The sequence below is a fragment of the Erithacus rubecula genome, assembly GCF_903797595.1.
Source record: "Erithacus rubecula genome assembly, chromosome: 11".
Classification (NCBI taxonomy): domain Eukaryota; kingdom Metazoa; phylum Chordata; class Aves; order Passeriformes; family Muscicapidae; genus Erithacus; species Erithacus rubecula.
In genome coordinates this window covers 13,711,304-13,729,422 of record NC_136663.1, presented here as the reverse complement: position 1 = coordinate 13,729,422, position 18,119 = coordinate 13,711,304, and the positions used below count along the sequence as shown (strand labels likewise).

Sequence of the window (18,119 nt, the reverse complement as noted above, 5' to 3'; positions counted from 1 at the left end):
TAATTAACTCAAATATTTCTCTGAAATTATTTTAAGGTGTATCTAAACAAATATATTATCTTCTTTCACGTTTTACATGCCATGTTCTAATGTGGCAGAGATCTGCCTTCCCCAGACATGCTGGTTTTATATTCATCATACCTCACTTCAATCACTCTACTTTTACTCATCACATTTGTGTCACACGTGACTTCATCTTCAGCCCTTCAGGAAAATGCCCATCATCAATTGCAGAGAGAACATTATCTCCTTGAGCAGCAATTTTCAGAGAATAAATGTGCTTTTGGACCTGATTATTACTTCCTTATTTCCTGGCGATTCATATTGTCTATATCCAGCATTTTTTGCCTTTTCTTCCCCTTCTCTGAGGACATTCTTCTGATGAAGTTCTTTATTATATATCCCAAAAGCTGCCTTGATTAGAAACACGAGGCCATTATCAGATTTAAAGAAAGGCACTCTGAGCTCCTTTTCTGTGCTTTTTGCACATTTGCAGGTCTGTGCCCTCCCTTGCCTTGTGGCTCAGGGATGCTCTCCCATCCTGAGAGGTGGGCTGGAGAACAGGAGGTGTCTGAGGGGTGATGGCTGTGTCCCATCAGAGCTGCCTGAGGCTGCAGTGCTCCTGCCCTGGCTCAGGCAGCCCCTCTGCACTCTGCTGGCTCTCAGGGACAGCAGGGACAGAGCCAGCCTGGGTCCCTGCCCTGCTCTGCAGCACTGCCCATCCCTCCTGGAGTGCAGGGCAGGCTGGGCACACAGGAGCTCCTCACTGCCAGCCAGCCCAGCCTGCAGCCAAGGGAGCTCTGCTGCAGCCCTGATTATGCATTTAGAAATTACACAGAAAAATTACTGCACGTAAACAGTATGCTCCCAACTTTCAAAGCTATTACTGCTCATTTAAAAGTGATAAGCAGAGGGCTGCTGCTCTGAGCCAAAAAAAAATATCATTGTGTAAATTGTCAGCGTGAAAAGAATCTGTACTGCTGTACAAGTAAGGTTTGTTGAGAAACCATGGCAGAATTAAAGACACAGAGCTTTTCTTACCAGTCCCCTAGGCAGACAATGGTGTAATTCCATGTATGCTAGAGATATCAAGATAAAAGAAGGAATGAGTTGAGCAAAGCAGAACTGTGTGATTTTTAAGGACTTCATATAATTTAAGTGTTTTTGGGGAAGTCCTGCTTATGGCACACATCTGTCTGGAGGCAGCTCTCCAGTTTGTGGATATGCACTGGCTCCAGATAGGAGAAAAGGTTTTGTGTTTCACCTGTCCCCACAGATGTGTCCCAATACCTATTCAAATTTCTCACACCACTAGTAAACCATTGGAAAAAGTTCCCCAGCTGGTTTAGAACTATTTGCCTGTAGCAGAGGACAAAACAGCAACTGTCCAAAGAACATGTACCTACATGTATTGGGGCAGCTACTAGGACATAGGTAATAGATGATTGCATTTGGAATTGACAAAAAACTGATCTTTACTATTCAAGGAACTGATTGCTTTGCTTGTTGAATTCTTTTTTCACATGCAACCTGCATTCCTTATATATATATATATATATATATATATATATATATATACACACACACACATGTATAGAGATATGTACTTCTTTAAAATAAAGGATACAAGTGCACCAAATATGAAAAGAGGATTGAAGATGTGATTTTGAAATGTAAATAGCGCGAGTCCCATGTAGCAGAAGATGACATTCTCAGCCAAAAAATTCATGAACTCGAACAACTTAAATGAGAGAGAAAAAACATAATTATGACTCCTGTCTACAACAAACTACTGATTATCCCAAGTTCCCTTGGAATACAGAACTGTTTAGATGAAAAGAACAGAAATTGCTGCTATTTCAAGGGAGGATTTTAAACCCACCTAATTTGCTATACAGTATAACAAGGTGTCTTTAAAAATCATAGTTGCTTGCATGTTTTTCCTTGATTTGTATATGAAAGCTTGACATAGACAACTGCTAAAATACATAAACAGCAAATAAGTTATATGAGCTTCAGTACAAACTGCAAGGAAGCTGAGGGAAATCATCTTCACTCATGTTTACAGGGTGAGCCTGGGAAATGGCTCCTGGCTACACAACTGGCTGTGCACAGTGGAGTCCTGGGTATGGGGACCCTAAAGCCTGGAGAGAAAAAAATTTCCTAAATGGATTTTTAAGAACTTGTCACTTTAAAATATAGCACAGTCTTTCTTACTACCATGAGTATTATCCTGCAGGTGGAAACTCTTATTGCACTGTATGGACATCAATATCAATACTCATTTCAAACCAAACTATTTAAAATACCATTTAAAGGTATTATAAAACAAGCTTAAAATACATGGCTAGGGTAGAATTTTTTCTGTGAAAAAACAAGCAAAGCCAAAATATTCATTTGCCTTGAGGAGATGTTCTTGATTTTATTTGCAATTGATTATATTAAAACTGATAAAATAAATGTTCCTATTTAACCACATTTGAAAAAAATCAATCATTGCTACCAAATGACCACAGAGAGAAAAAGGGACATTTCACTTCTGAAGTCACTTTTGAGCTCAGGATTCTATGCCAACAAATTCTGATGCAGAGCAAGGACTGAAGTTTGTCAGTCTATCTGCAACCAGCCCTACATCACTATTCAAAATGTTACTATGGAGATGTTTTATTCATCCTCAGTGGGATTCTGTATTTTGTGTAATATGTTTGTGCTTCTAGAAACAAATATCCAGCAACAGTCACTAAGATTTAACAAAGGAAAAATGAGAGCTGTCACAATCATTAAAACAAATTTGAGTGGCAAAATGGAATAAAACCCATTAGTATGGGAGAATGTTTTGGACCCCATGGCAGCACCATCAATTATCTCAAGCACACATTCCATAGCCCTCATTTTGTACTGCAATACTGAACAACATGAAAACAAACACAAAAAATATTTGCAGGTTACCAGTCTTAAATTATTTAAATTAAATTTAGATGAGAGAAACCAGTTGTCAAAAACGTCAAAGTATGGGATCTTGCAACTCATAGAAATTATGATAAATTCTTGCATTTCTACTTGGGAGCAAATATGATCCCATGTCTTGGTGGGAATATCATTTGATGCATTGTTTGAAACAACAAAAAAATGTATCTGGAGTGCCACAACAGGATCTACATCTCTATAAAATACATATCTGTGTATATATGAAAATCTTTTTGGGGAAGGACACTACTGTGAGGAGCCACAACTGCATACTTTAATTGTTGGTATGAGATAAAGTACTCCACAGGTTTTAGAGCTGAATGATATTTCATTTTTCATTTAGAAAATCTAATTCAAGACTCAAAAAAATTTAAAGTAGATGTATTATTGAGGCATTTTAGAAACAGAAATTCTTAAACTAAATTTCCTTTCTTGTATCTTCAAAACTTCTGTTAATATACATTTTTTGGAGGAAAAGAGATTTTTTTCTATACCATTGCCTTTGCTCTGTACTTTTTACCCAGCAATCTTACTAAATTCAAGCTTTTACTCTTGCCTGAAGTGCTTTCATGGCATAGCTGATTTTAAACTTCTCCCCCCAGTCTCCCAGAAATCTCATCAAGATGCAATCTTTATGGATTTCTTGCAAATCCACTTTAGGGCATCTTTTCCAGTTCCCCATAAATTCACTTCCTTTTACTCACTACATGCATCCTGCTTTTTTCCTACTACAAACTTCCAGGCTGATTTCAGTAAATGATTGTTGAAGGGAAAACAATCCCTCATTCTTGTCTGGCTGTTTGCACTCAACATGAACAACATGGACATTTTTCCTTTGCTCTCTGGGCAGATGTGTCGTGTCCCACAGCACAGACCTGGTGGTTTCCTTGGCCTCTGTTCACAGGGGATGTAACATCTGTAGCCACAGCATCTGTGTCAGATGCCTCCACTGCTGGAATTGTATTGCTGGATGTAATTTTTTTTTTTTTTTTTTTTTTTTTTCGAGAACAAATATAATCCAATTTTTTTTCCCCCTTTGAGGTTGTTTTTTTGGGGTTTTTTTGTTTTGTTTTTTTTTTCCTCGTGTGTGTGTGTCTTTGCTGAACTGTGCTGTTTTTTTCCCTCTTATCTCTAGTTTCTCCATAATTTGATCTCTCACTATCAGAGCACGTCTTGCTTGCTGGAAGATTAAGTCCAGACTACTTTTCTTCCTTTGTGTAGCAAAAAATCCAGGTGCTATTTCAATAGCTAATTTAGAGCAGGCTCTACTCCTTCCTATTCCAGGCACAACTATGGTATGGTCTCTTATCAAAGATTCAGCTCCTTAAGATGGTAAAAGTAGCTTATTAGCTTCATTCAGAATCTTCTGTGTTCCCCACATAGTTTGCTCTCTTTTTCTAAAAGTCTGTCACTCACTCATATGACACATTTATTCACTGTCTGCAACTTATTCAAATTTCTCACCATGTGTTAGAAAAAAATTAAATAAAACAACTGCTTCAGAACTAGTTTTTGGCATAAAAGAGGTGATACCTGAATGCCTTTTCCTGGAACATGACACTTGCTGATACAAAAATTACCCACTGTTCTCTTGACTTTACTTTTATTCCAGTATTTAAGTGTAGTGTTTTAATTTAGTGTTCAGCTTCTGTGTTTTGCTCAACAGTAATACAGAGCCCATGGAGAGATTCCATTTAGCACTTAACTGTCAGTGCTGTGCAGCACAAATCCCTTCAGAGCAAAACAATTTGCTCTAAAGAGATCTTCTGAAAACCATGTTAAGAAACAGCTTCCATAGGAGCATTTTCCCAAATTCTCATGCCTTTCAGTCAAATGTTTCTGTCATTATTTTAAGGAGAAGATGTCAAGATCTTCTGATGAGAAGTAGAAAAATAAGAGTAATAGGCTTTCAACTTGAATTTAAAAATTCCTGGGTCACCCAAGGAGCTGTGCCTTACACAGAAGCTTCTGGGTGACATCCTCTCCTGTCTGAGGGGCCAAGAGCCAGCCCATGCTGTGGCCCATGGGCCTCAATGCCACTCAGAAATTCTTAACTTTTTAAATATATGTACTTGCAAGTGGGAAGAAAAAATTAGGACTAAAATCCTGGGTACTGAGTTTTTGGAAGCATTTTTTCCATAACCATAAATTCCCTTCCCTTGTCACCCACCCAGACAACCAACCTCCTTCTACTCTAAATGCAATTGTCAGCAAGTGCTTATACACCACTATTACCTTTCCCAGGGCTACCAGAAAACCATTTTAATATACACATAGCAATAAGACATTTTTTTGTTGTAAAACTAAACCCCCTCATTTGTAATGTGGCATTTCTAACTCTCCATGAAGTCTATAACTCTGGTTATACTTTTAATGTAAGAGCTGTAATTAATCACCAATGTCAACACATTGCAGAGTAGAGTATTAATTACAAGAACACTGGCTCAGAACTAATCCAGGCCCTTGGTTTAGGTGCTTAGCTTAGTGAGTTACTGGAAATGGTATTTGCTTTGCTTTGGTAATTTCCTCTGTAAGTAATGGTTGTTACAAAAGATTTATATTAAAATTGACACAATATTTATGTATTTAAAAACACATAATTCATGAAATATTTTTCTATTGCTCTCAGCTGTTGTAAGTACTACGAGAGATGTGCAAAAATTCAGTTTTAAGCTGGGACACTGTTCTGGAAAATACCACTTGCAGTTCAGTTCTCACTGGCAAAGGAAGGAATCAATGCAGACTATCTGTACCTTAAGCCTTGCTTTAACCTCTGAGTTTATCCTACATCAATATTTTATTTTAACTTGAGTGAAAAAAAAATATAAAATATCTATCATTTTATGATTTCAGTGAGATAAGGAAAGTATGATCTTTTTTCTTCTCCTTCCTTTCCCCCACCCCCACAGTTAAGTTCCAGCCAATTAGAGCAATAAGCTATGCCAGAATGGCTTTTGCAAGTCAATTTATTTTCTAGAACTACTTGTATTTTCATTGAGTGTTAGAGAGATTTTCTAGGTAAGTAATTAGTGCACCTGGAAGATGGAACACACTAAGTACCAATCTCATCTGCAATGAAAATAGAATTCCTTAAAGGAGCACCAAAAGGAGAACATAATCTGTGCCACAGTCCCCTTGTGGCTGGGGAGATGGAAAAGATAAGATTTTTCAAATACTGATACTTTAAGGAATATTTCTCATCTCAAGGGAATAAAGTTAGTATGACAGGGCTGGGTAAAAGCAGAATGGCAAACAGCATTCTTTTCTCTCCAGGGAATACCATTAGTGTGGAGATACTGGGTAGAAGCTGAATTACATCCTCAAATTCCTTCCAGCAAAGTTTAGTGAATTTTAATCATCAATGGCAACATTGCATTTGTTTACTTGATTTAATATCTGCTGAAGGAATGTCATCCCCCTCTTGAAGGTACCTGCAGGCCTTCTGTAGTTGCACTGATTTCAATAAAAACATGGAAAATGTCACCTGTCTGGGGGTGCACCCTACAGTGATATATCCTTGTATCAAAACAGGGAGAGTTTCCACAGCCAACAGCAGCTGGGAAGCTAGGATGTAAAATTGATTATATTTTTAAGAGAGATCTAAAGGTGGCAGAGATATTAAAAACTGCAGACGTCAATGTGAAGTGATGGTTATAAAATTTATTATCTTTGAATAATGCTATTTAATTAGATTATAGATATCAAAATATTCCATGAAGTCAAGGATATTGATAAATTAATAATTGATGAAAATTCCTTTACCTTAACTCTTTTGAATTAAAATGCAGTGAGAATTCAAACTACCATAATTTCCCTGAGATTATAGAAATCTTTATTACAGCCTAATTGCTTTATTTAATTTCTCTTTTGATTAGAAGTCTCAAAATTGGGAAAAGGTTTAGATTTGAACATCTTGAAATATTATACAGCTATAATCAACATTCACAGCATAGTGATATACTGCTCATTTCTTAATATGCTTAGATGAAAGAATCAGCAAAAGTAACTCAAATTCATGATAAAATATTAACTTGTTTATGGTGCTAATTCTGATATGAAAACATATCTGAGTCTCAACTTGCAAACACACTAAGAGAGAGAAATTCTTACAGGATCTTTAATGTTCTGGGGAAAAATTCTGATCTTTTTTATCAGTTGGCTTTGCTACTGAATTAAATGAATTTCACCCCAACAGATTTGTTGAAGACACACAATAACTTTCTATTTCCCTATAGATCTGGGAGGTTTCAAGGATTCATAAGGCCTCAGGAAGAACTAGAAAAAGAAAAAGTTATAAAAGAAAACAGTAGTACCAGGGGGAAGGAAAGGCCAGCAATATTTTGCATTTCCATGGTATGGATTACTCTTTCTGGCATAATCTACTCACCATCACCAGAGTTCAGCTTGGGAGAAGCTGGATAAACTACTGGCAAGAATACACTTCTGACCACAGCAAAGCAAAACTGTTGGCCTCAGATATAAAGGCAAATCTTATTGATAAAATTATCATAGGTCTTGAATAGGTCTTTGCTTAAAATAGAAATTCAAACCAAAAATGTTGGAAATTAGGCAAGCAATAAGAATTTGGCATTTAAATTAAATGTTGCCTCAAATCAAATTTGGATCTCGCTCTAGATCATTACTGTTCCTAAATTGCTTAGAAAAGGGAATTTCTGCAAAGTTGTTTTTTTCAAACGTGGCCCAGTTTGTAATAGAGAGATGGATCATTTTTATATCAGTATCTCCTTTTCATGTAGCACAACCAACTTTTGCTAAAATACAGGACTTTAAATGGTACCTAAAAATAACCCCAGCATGACCCCTGAATGGAAGCTGTCACCAAAAGAGAGGGGATGGTGCTAAATTCTTCTTTGGCTCACAAGCTAGAAACAACCATTTTCAAAGTGCTTATTTATCTTAAATTCCTAAGCTGAGATGTTGCAGGCACAGAGGAAGGAGCACCCCAGTGCTCTGTTGTCTCAGGATTATGTGCTCAGGGATTCCTGCAGTTCAAACTCGCTCAGTTTATTTTAGCAGGATTGGTTTCTGCAAGGATTAAGGAAAGGTTCTGCTCCAGATGGGGTGTAATAGAGTGCAACTGGAAAATTGTTTGAAGGGGTATGAAGAACTTTTGACTGGTCAGCAAATAGTGGTAGTACTGGAATAACTGTGTTCAGGGTGAATTTGGAAATTTTTGGGAATATTGATGCCTCTTCCATTCCCTGATACAGGCAATGATGGTAATGGAAAATGAAGAGGCTGTTAACAGGGTGTGCTGCCCAGGATTAAGCAAGAATTCTTATCAAGCTGAAATCAGGGAATAGACTCTGTGAAGAAAAAGAAAAAAAAAAAAGAAAGGTAATAACATGACTGAAAATGAAGCTAAAGGACAACCTGAATGATACTTTCTTGGAAGGTTCCTTCTGGGGTGGACAGTCACTGATCACGTGGAAGGGGGGACATAAACTGAGAGTTTAGGGCTATGTGGAACAATGGTCAAAAATAAGCAAAAGAAAGAAACAGTTGGTGGTTTTGCCAAAGCAAACTTTGAGTAACAAAGAAGACATAGTTGCTTTAAAGCATGACTGTTCTTCTTCTGATCAAAGAAACATAGGAATGTTGTCAGTGTAATATAGTTATCTTTAAAATGGCAATGAGCTAATAAATCCTTTGCATCTCTGCATGTTTATTAGAACTAGGGGAACTGCTGCTGATTTTTTAAAATTAAAAAACAAAATCAATCTCATCTTTCTATTTTGTTCCTCTCAAGTGTGTTTTTACTTTTTCTGTGACCTGCCACCATAGTCCTAACCTTGTGCAAGCAATTCAGTTTCTTAGGAGGACAAATGCAATTTATTTAATTTTAATGTGTTGAGAGGAAATATACTCTAATACTAATTATTGAAGTGTTTTCATAAAAACAGTTTCCTTCCTTGCCAAGTTTTGGATGTAGGAAAGAAATGCAGTTAGTCTTTGACATATTAGGAATTAGTCACTTATATGGGGGGTCTTTAACTTATCAGGACTGAAACCAAAAGGTTCTTATGAAGTCTGTGGTGTCTTTTCTTCATGACTATGAAATTTCAATTTCACTGTCAATCTGGCACTACAGGACAAACTCTTGCCCTCTTTTCCTCTGTTCTATAGAGATGATACTGCAGCTTCTACCTATGAATAATGATTCCCTTCAAAGTCTGTAAAAATAATTCTATGGAAACAATTATTAACAATTGGTTAACAACAAAGCTGTAGAACTATAAAATAGGTACTACTCTATTTTACCTAAACCAGACAGCAGTAGCAGTATTCACACGCATTTTTCTGACGCCATGTTGTTTTTTTTTTAAATTTTTTTCAGGGCCTAATCTAAGATAAAAGAGTTTTTATTAAATAACTTTTCTAGTCTCTGTGCAACAATTGTTTGTTCAGGGTTTCCCATATTTACAATGCTTTGTTCAGAGAGGCTGGAGGGGAATGGACACAAGGCCTCACCGGTTTTCAGGCAGGCAGAGCATCCTCACACTGAGAATTGCTCTTGCTCTGGACAGTGTTGAATAGTATGAGATTCTTGTGATATTAACCTCCTTTTATTTTTCTTAAAAACTATTATTGATGAGACAACTTTGAACTACATTACCATGGTAGAGTGCCACCCAGGAGATAAATTGGGCAGGGTTATTTGCAACTACTCTGCAATTCTAACATCAGCATCTGAAGCAGGATACTGAATTAATATGTTCACTGATGGTGCTCTTATATGTGGGAATTTGGGGAATTCTTTGTTTTATTTCTACAGTCATCTTTAAACAACTTCCCTGCCTCCTGATGTAGGCTACTATTCAAGAATTGAGATTCATTTGAACAAGAAGACTGAGAAATGTGAATAGCAGTTATGTTCTGTGTGTTACACTTTTTTCCTTAAGTATTAGAGTATGTGGCTTTTCTCATCTAACAGTCCTTTACACTTAAAGCTGTAATCTGGAGTGCTCTATGGAGATGTGATAAATGAGACATAATGTGACTCCAGCTGAAGCAGAATAGAAGCTGCTGAACTGTTGGAAAAGGTATTGCAAAGATTTCCAGTGTTTTCAGATCTACTAAATTACTTGTGGTCTCACTGTTATGTTTTACTGGTGTCACCAAAGGGGAAAAAAGAGACAGTAAAACAAGCAGAAATAAAGCAATGCTGCACTAAGATACATCTTCAACTGTACTTAAATCTGAGAGCTCAGGTGACTATTTTACATAAAATTAAGAATCTGTAGTGAAAAGATACTTATGCACCTTAAAAAAATCTTCTGTAAGATTCTGTGGGAAAGGAGAAGTTAGGTGAACTAGGGACATGATCATCAGGCACCTCAGAAAAATGCTTTTACAAGAAAAATATTAATTACTACACAAGTGTGGACTTCTGAGGGTGCTGAATGTCTGCTTGGAATTTTCAAACACTCCTGAACACTTCTCAGGTTCTCTGGAAGCATAGAGTGGTCCTTTAATTTGTGTGACTGAAGCTGAATTAAAAGTCAAAACTTGGAAAAGATTCTCAAACTTGTATCCCATTCCATTATTGTAGGTTAATGGAAGTATATAGGTACCAAAATATGTATAAAAATAGGGCACTTATTTGAATCCTGGCCATGATTTAGACATTTAGTCTGAAAACTTTTGACAAAGGCCTTTTTCAGCCCCTAATGATGTGCACAGACTGTACCATGAGAAAGAGAGGAGTTGTAGTCAGCTGTTTAGTATGTCTTGCACTGTGCTACCATTTGGTACAAATGTCTCTTTGGAAGGTAGGAAATCCATTAATTGTGTAATGGAAACACAGCTGTGCAGTCACTAAAAAGACAGGATGCTGGCAAGGGCTTTAGACTATTATAATGCCTTATTTGCATGTATTTGTTTTCTTCTTGCAGCTTATTGTGTGAGAATTCTAGTGTTACCTACATGCTTCTGAAAGTTTTGACCAAAGTTTTGTGCAGTTCTTATAGCTGATAGGGAACTTTGCAGATAATAACCCTTGAAAGAGGATTGTGAGGAATCAGCATTCATGCAAAATCATGTAAGTTACAAAGGAGAAACATCAGCCTGCAAGAATGGATCTGTGTCAGCTCAGATTCCTTAAGGCTCCCATTGCCCAAGACACTCTGGGCAGGGCTAAAGCATTCCTGATTAAACAATATAAAGTATAGAAGCAGCAAAGCACCAGGGCAGCAGAATGTTTTGGCTGAGGTCAGTCCCCCTCTGCAGCAGAGCTCTCCCTGCTCTGCAGAGATCCCAGTGCAGCCTCTCCAACCACACCAGAAATAGCATCCTAATTGTGTTTCCAAACACAGGCCTCAGGGGAAGAGCAATTATGGACCTGGTGACACACACTCATGCAAGGCAACACAGGGTTCTAATTAAGGAACTATTACTAATACCCTTAACATTGAAAACTATTTTAACGTATGTGCTGAGCAATTTTACTGCATTCCAATTTAGCAGTATCATGTACTATGCACAGAAATAAAAACCAGACAGGTTTTCTCTAGAGATTTATTCCATAAGTGAAGAATTTATTGATAAATCTTGTATTAAAATCATCTAACACAATAACATGAAGTGTCAGTGTTTCCAAGCTAGAGAAAATCATTATCATGGGATATAACTATATTTTTAGTAAGGGACTGAGTGATTTTACCTCTCTTATCATTATATATATTTAAAACTTACTCATTTATAGCATAAGCCAAATGTTATTGTAGTAAAAGGGCTTTGGTTCATAATGTAAAATTTTACTAAATTAGTTGTTCATCAGTTCATACCTGTATGAAAAATTAAGGAAGACTTAAAAGAAGAATCCTATCTTTATTTTCCATCCTTGTCACAAATTCTCAGATGAGGGAGTTCTGACTGACTACATTTGAGGGAACTGTAATTATCAGCTTTTACAAAACACAAGATTGTAAAAGCTGTAGCTCAAACTAAAGTTAACCATATTTGTTCTAAGTATGGGATGTTGAAGTGCACCTTGCTCTGTCTCAGCACCACATATTGATAATGTGAGAATATGTTCCTAACCCAGGACTAGATAGATTCTGGTTTGCTTTTTCTCTTTATGCATTTCACAGTTGCTGTTATGGGGGTGGCAATAATTAGGATGGGCTTGATTTCACAGGCTACACACGCAGAGAGGATTCTCTTCACAAAACTAGATATGCTTTACACAAGTGGGGCACAGGGCTGGATATTTGCACAACTGAAGAGTTAAAAACTAGGGATAAGTGCTAACTACCCAAAGTAGGCAGGAATATCTCAGAGGCTGCCCTTCAAACCTCTTGTGAGAGCACTGAGAGCAGCACAGCAGCATCTGCAGGGCTCTACAAACTGTGTCTGGCTTCTGCAGCAGCTGACAGCCCCCAGCAGAGTGACCCCACTGACACAGCAGGACATATGAGAGCCTCATTTGTGAGTCAGGGCAGCCCCAGAGAAGCTACACATGAGCCTCACTTCAGAAATTCATTACACATTTCTCCATATGCCAATGAGATTTTGGCCAATCAGTTATAATTTCAATTGGTATGTGTCAGCTAACTGCTGGCATCTGATACTGTGATGTAAAGAGTAAACTACAACCTTAACAATCTAAGATCTTTATTAATATTTAAAGAAAATGTTTAATGTTTAAACAGATTGTAAAAACTTTAATGAAGCCATTTGGAAACTAGTTTGCATATGGTATTATGTTCCTTAGCCTACCAGCATCAAAAATGACATCATTTTTCAACAAGATAAGTTTCTCTGTAGAAATACTGCTTCATTACAGTTCTGGGGTACTTCAGGGTATGAATTACATTTGAGTGTGTTATTTTCCAGTTTTTGTGCTTAAGCAAAATGAAGGAATTTTTTGGGTTTTTTTTTTTTTTTTCAAGAGAATTTATCTTCTTCATATTCTTTATTCTGTGTGTGTGTGTAGGACACTAGAACATGATATTCCTCATAAAATGCTGAGGACAAAGGGGCACATCCTTGATGGGAGTTCATGAGGTCAGAGCACATCTGCACATTCTAGTTAAGGAATCACTAATGCAGGTGTACAAAAAGAGGGAAAATGGAAATTGCAGAATGAAGAATAGAACTGAATATTCTAACAAGATTTCTGTATATGGACTCCCAATATTTTCAGTATTATGGATAGGAAAACAGCTAATTTATTATATAAACCATAAATGATGCAGGTAATTACTGGTGTACCAGAGTTATAAAGTCTGCAGTTATTAGTTTACTCATAGCAATATTTCCTAGCTGTTTACCATCCATCATGTAGCTCACAGCTGAAAGAGAGGAAACAATTTCAGCATTTTCACATAAATTTAAGGGGAGTCACATGTAAAGAGACTGCAGATTAACATTCTTTTAGATGGTTAAGTAATCAGGAACATCAGTCAGATAATGAGGGATTTTGTTAAGAAATTCAGATTGAAAGACATAGTAGTATAATTCCTTCTGCAGAAATCATGATTTTCTTGTGCTGTTGTGATTCTTCTTGCTAAACCCATACAGTAAACAGCTTTAGATTTCTTTATAGCATTACACTGTTCTACAGGGTTCCATAAGATCTTATGGTACATCTGGTCAAACAATGCACCTGGCATGTGTCCAACCTTCATCTCTTTCTGCTAAACACAGAAAATAGCTGTGCAGGGAGCTGGAATTCATTGTACACTTCCTGTCAATTGCAATCCATTTAAAGGTAATAATTATTACCAGCAACAGGCATGTGGTGCATATTTAATTAGAGACAAGCAGGCAATTGCTGAGTGAGGGCTGTTTGTGACAGAGCCAGGGGCTCTGCAGAGATGCTCTGGCTCTGCAGTCAGGAACAGGGCTCAGCCAGCACCTCTGACACTGCTGGAGCTCATCAGAGCCTCAGGAGGGAAAACTGGGGCTTGGAAGGGAAAGCACAGGACAAGAATGAGGGGCTGCTTCTCTTCAGGGTACATAGGCTGGAGCTGTGATGATAGCTAATGTCCAGAGATCTCAGCTTTTGGACTTTTAGAAGGGCAGGAGACTCTAGATTGTGTTGTTTCCAATATAGGTTAGTTACCTCAAAATCAGCAATAGTTTTTACCCACAGTTTCAGGTATCTGATCCTAATAGCCATAAGAGAAATACTACATGCACCATTCTTTTTTAAACTTGTGCTTACAACCCTTTTATGTATAGTTTTCTTCTCTCAGAAAAACAAACAAACAAAAACATCTGGGTGAAATACCAGAAGAGCAAGGTTTTCCCCTAATATTACTAATCTCTGAAGTATTTTTGCAAAATTAGCTAAAACATGGGCAAAACTATACTAATGTTATTCCAGTACAACTAAATCTTCCCAAATGCTATTTTATTTTCAGACTCTTATTACCAGAAGGAGCATCTTCACTCCAGACCTTTCTATTGAGCCCTGTTAGTTGATCACCTGTGCTTTTTCCTAAGCAGCACTGCTTGAAGCCTGTCTTTGGAGTCTGAACTTGCAGGAGTTCCAGGGGGTTGGGAATTAGGGATTTTTTTTGTTCAGCTGCAGAAAGGGAACCATGAGACAGTGCCCATCAGAGCTAACTTTTATACTCAGTCTCCTCTTAAATGAAAAATGTGCTTCATGCATGCAACCTATTTAATGCTAACCAAGAATTTGGACTTTACTGGATTCTTTAGGCAAAGATCTCTTGTGTATTTTTGAAGAGTGCCAGACCTGAATGCCATGCTTAGCCAAAAAGAATTTCTAGTTTACTCTCAGAGGACCAGCCATCAAATATGTTATATCAGACAGCCAGCTATATGCCTTGGAAGATAATAAACCCCCCATTCTGGTATGAAATATTCCTGTAGGCACTGCCAATGTAGCGTACTGGGAAAACAGATTCCTCCTGCACAGAACAGATGCAAAGACTGATTAGAATCTGGTACTGGTGGTAACCTTTCTGAGAGATAACTTTTCTCCCAGCCTTCCTCTCTGCCAATCATTTGTGTAGAAATACCTGACCTCTTGCAGTGCCTTAAAGGTCATTTTTCCATAAGAGTTACTGAACAAATCACAGCTGTCAATTAGGCTGCTCATTTCAAAAGGAGGAGAATTATCCTTCTGTATCCTTATGTTTTGTGGTAGTTTTGCCTTGCTACTAATCCTAATAGTCTAGGACATTTTGCTGTAATTAAGGTTTTCCTCAGCCTTGAAATACTCTCAATTTTTTTGTAAATGAAGAGCCTAAATTAGAAGAGCCATTAAAACCTGACATTTGTGCATGTATTTTTCTTCCTAGAAGTATAAACTCATTATCTATAAACAGTCCAATGTTTGGTAAGAGAAAATAGTAGGCATTAACCAGAGATAAATTAATATAGGCTGTATAATACAGAAGCAAGCCTAGCTCTCTTTATCTGGTGTCTTAAACACTCATACAAATAACAGAACCAGAGCCCCAGGGCACACACATGTCCAGTGTGACTGTGGAGGGTTTAAGATAAAGGCACCAAATCATTATATTTGGTGCTGCAGCTCCCTTGGAAGTTAGAGGGCTGCCTCCCAGAGGGCTGCTTCTCCCCAGTTTGGGTGCTGGATATCTGGAGTGGGCCAGATGCAGTTTGGGTGTTGGTAGTGCAGCATCATCTCTGCCCAGCTGCTCTCCTTCTCTCACAGAAAAATAACAGCAGTAGCTGCAGTCCCTGGCATGTGCTTTTAACAACAAACTCAGGAGAAATCATTCTGCTACTAAAGCAGAATTTACAGTGTGTTATTTATTTTCTTATCCAAAGGCAGCTGATGGGAGAATCCTGTAAGACAGTATCATGTATCTGGAGAAAGGAGATTTGTGCTTGCAGTGCTGGCTCTAGGTCTGCTTGTAGCTGGTTTAAAAGATACATGGGCCAACAGAAAAGCAGTAAAATGTGGAGATCCCAGTGGTGGTGTTTCATTTGGATACAATGACTTCAGTCACCTCTCTGCCTTTAGTCCTGCAATGCTCTTTTTAGTAAACATTGTTTGTTGGTATTCAGGTAACACTTCTTTGATTAATTGATTTTTTTCCCCTCTTTCAGCTGATTTGGACATCTCCATTGCCATACTTTACTCCAATATTTTGCTTTGCTTCTAAAGTGTTTCCCTAATCATTGATGGAACAGCTCCCCAGGGAAGTGGTGGAATTTTCATCCCTGGAAGTATTCAAAAAATGAGTAGATGTGACATGGTGGTATTCAGTTGATGATTGGACTTGATGGTCTTGGAGGTCTTTTCCTGTCTCAATGATTTTATTATTCTAGTTTTATATTGAGATTATACTACAACCTATTAAGGTCAGGGGACTATAATGATTTGATTTGAAGGTTTTGAGAAATTAAAACCAATGTTTTATGACTTTTTTTTCTACTTATTTTGATTACTGTGATGAATTAGAATTAAATTGATATGCTGATAAACACAATCCTTTTACACCAAAGTGTCTTTAGAATGCAGCTTTATTTCTGATCCAGCAGTCAGCTGATTGATCCCTAGCCAGTGTCCTGGTTGGAAGACATATATCTGCACCATTAACGAGCTAGGGATGTTTTGAAAGCTTCATGTATTTTCCAGGGATTTCCAGGAAATATTAGCTGCTCTCCTGCAAAGTGATGACTTTTATTAATCAGAGATAATGATGTCTGCTTTATAGTGAGGAGATTAAAATTTGAAGCAATCACTACTGTGTCCATCAGCGAGCAAAGCCCAAGACCAGTCTGAACTTTCATTCCTCCAGTGCAAACTGATCTGCTCAAGCTCCTAGTGAGACTGCATGTCTGGCTAAAGGCATTCACAAGTTAAGCAGCTCTGAGCTCTCTTAGTGTGTCTTTACCTCATTTCCCTGCCTGTGTTAAACCTTGGAGGTGAAGGGCCACTGAAATCTTAACTTGGAATCTCGAGCACTCAGCACGCCCGTGCAGCTGAACAATCAGGCCAGGAGCTCTGATCTCCAGGGCAGCCTGTTCCCTTAATGGCTTGGCTACCAGGAGCAGCACAACAGGTGAGGAACTCTAACCTAGTGTGATTAGAAGGCTGCTACACCAAATTTGAGAAAGCAACTTTCACCAACAGTCAGACACACCTGCTTCAGAGGTGAGCATGAGAACAGGGTTTAGACTGGGGATTGGAGGGAGACAGGCAGTGAGTGTGTGACACATTCCCTTACTGGCTGGACATGCTTTCCTGTGCCTTCTTGCAATTCCCTGGTTCTTCTCCCATAGGTGACGCATTTCAGAATTCCCTTTCCAGAATTTATAACTTGCTGACACTATTTTGCCTGCAAAAAGAATTCTTCATACCTTTGACACTTAATCAAACCAGAAAAGACACAACTCCTAAGTATGATGGAAAATATTTATGGCCATTAGTCAATACTCCACCACTAGGAAAATGTGCTGGTCTTGGCATTTGAGTGAAAGTGATAGAGGGCAGAAAGAAAAAGAGAGTGAGGAATGTCAGCTTCCTGTAGAAAACACAATATTATCCATGAATCCTTTTCTAGAGGTGACCTGTACAGATTTCCACTCTGCCTACTTTTAACAAACCAGGGATTTCTATTTATCTCACAACAAACACTCTGTCCAGCCTCTGACTTACTTGTAGCAGAGCAAATCAACCCAGCCCAGCTGTACATCTAATGTAAGATCTGAGCTGTAATGTCCCAAGGTTTAGAAGCAACTCTCTGGCTGCAGCACAATGTGAAAGGAGATAGCAGCTGCAAATAATTCTGGAGAAAGCTGCTCAGAATCAAAGAGCTTTCAATCAGAACCCTGCAGTTTCATCTTCTCCTTCACTAAAGATACATTGGATAAATTAAACTTTAAGTGCCTGAAATTCAGGAGCACTCTGTTAGAGCTAACCTTGTTTCCATGGAGGTCAGGGTCAATCTCACTGTTAAAATCATGATGGCTGTTGTCAGGTTAATGATGATGACTTAAAATTTCTGCCATGAAATATCAGCCATGTTAAAAAAATGACAGTAAAAACACACAGAATGTTTATAAATACTTAATGAAAATTGGTGTAATTGAATGAAAACTATCTAAAGCCTCCATTTTCACTAAATTTTTGTTATTTACTTTCCTTATAAGAGTGTTAAAATAATTCATTTGTGAAAAGATTA

General features: G+C 37.8%; 1 protein-coding gene across 1 annotated transcript in view; it reads right to left on the bottom strand.

The window, feature by feature from the left end:
• The window catches only part of SLC9A9 (solute carrier family 9 member A9), a 172,197-nt gene that overhangs the window by 77,309 nt on the left and 76,769 nt on the right, over window positions 1-18,119 (bottom strand). Inside the window, exon 10 of the mRNA XM_079314715.1 lies at window positions 1,628-1,741. Within this exon, the coding sequence (XP_079170841.1) occupies window positions 1,628-1,741 (114 nt within the window). The remainder of the gene's footprint in view (window positions 1-1,627; window positions 1,742-18,119) is intronic.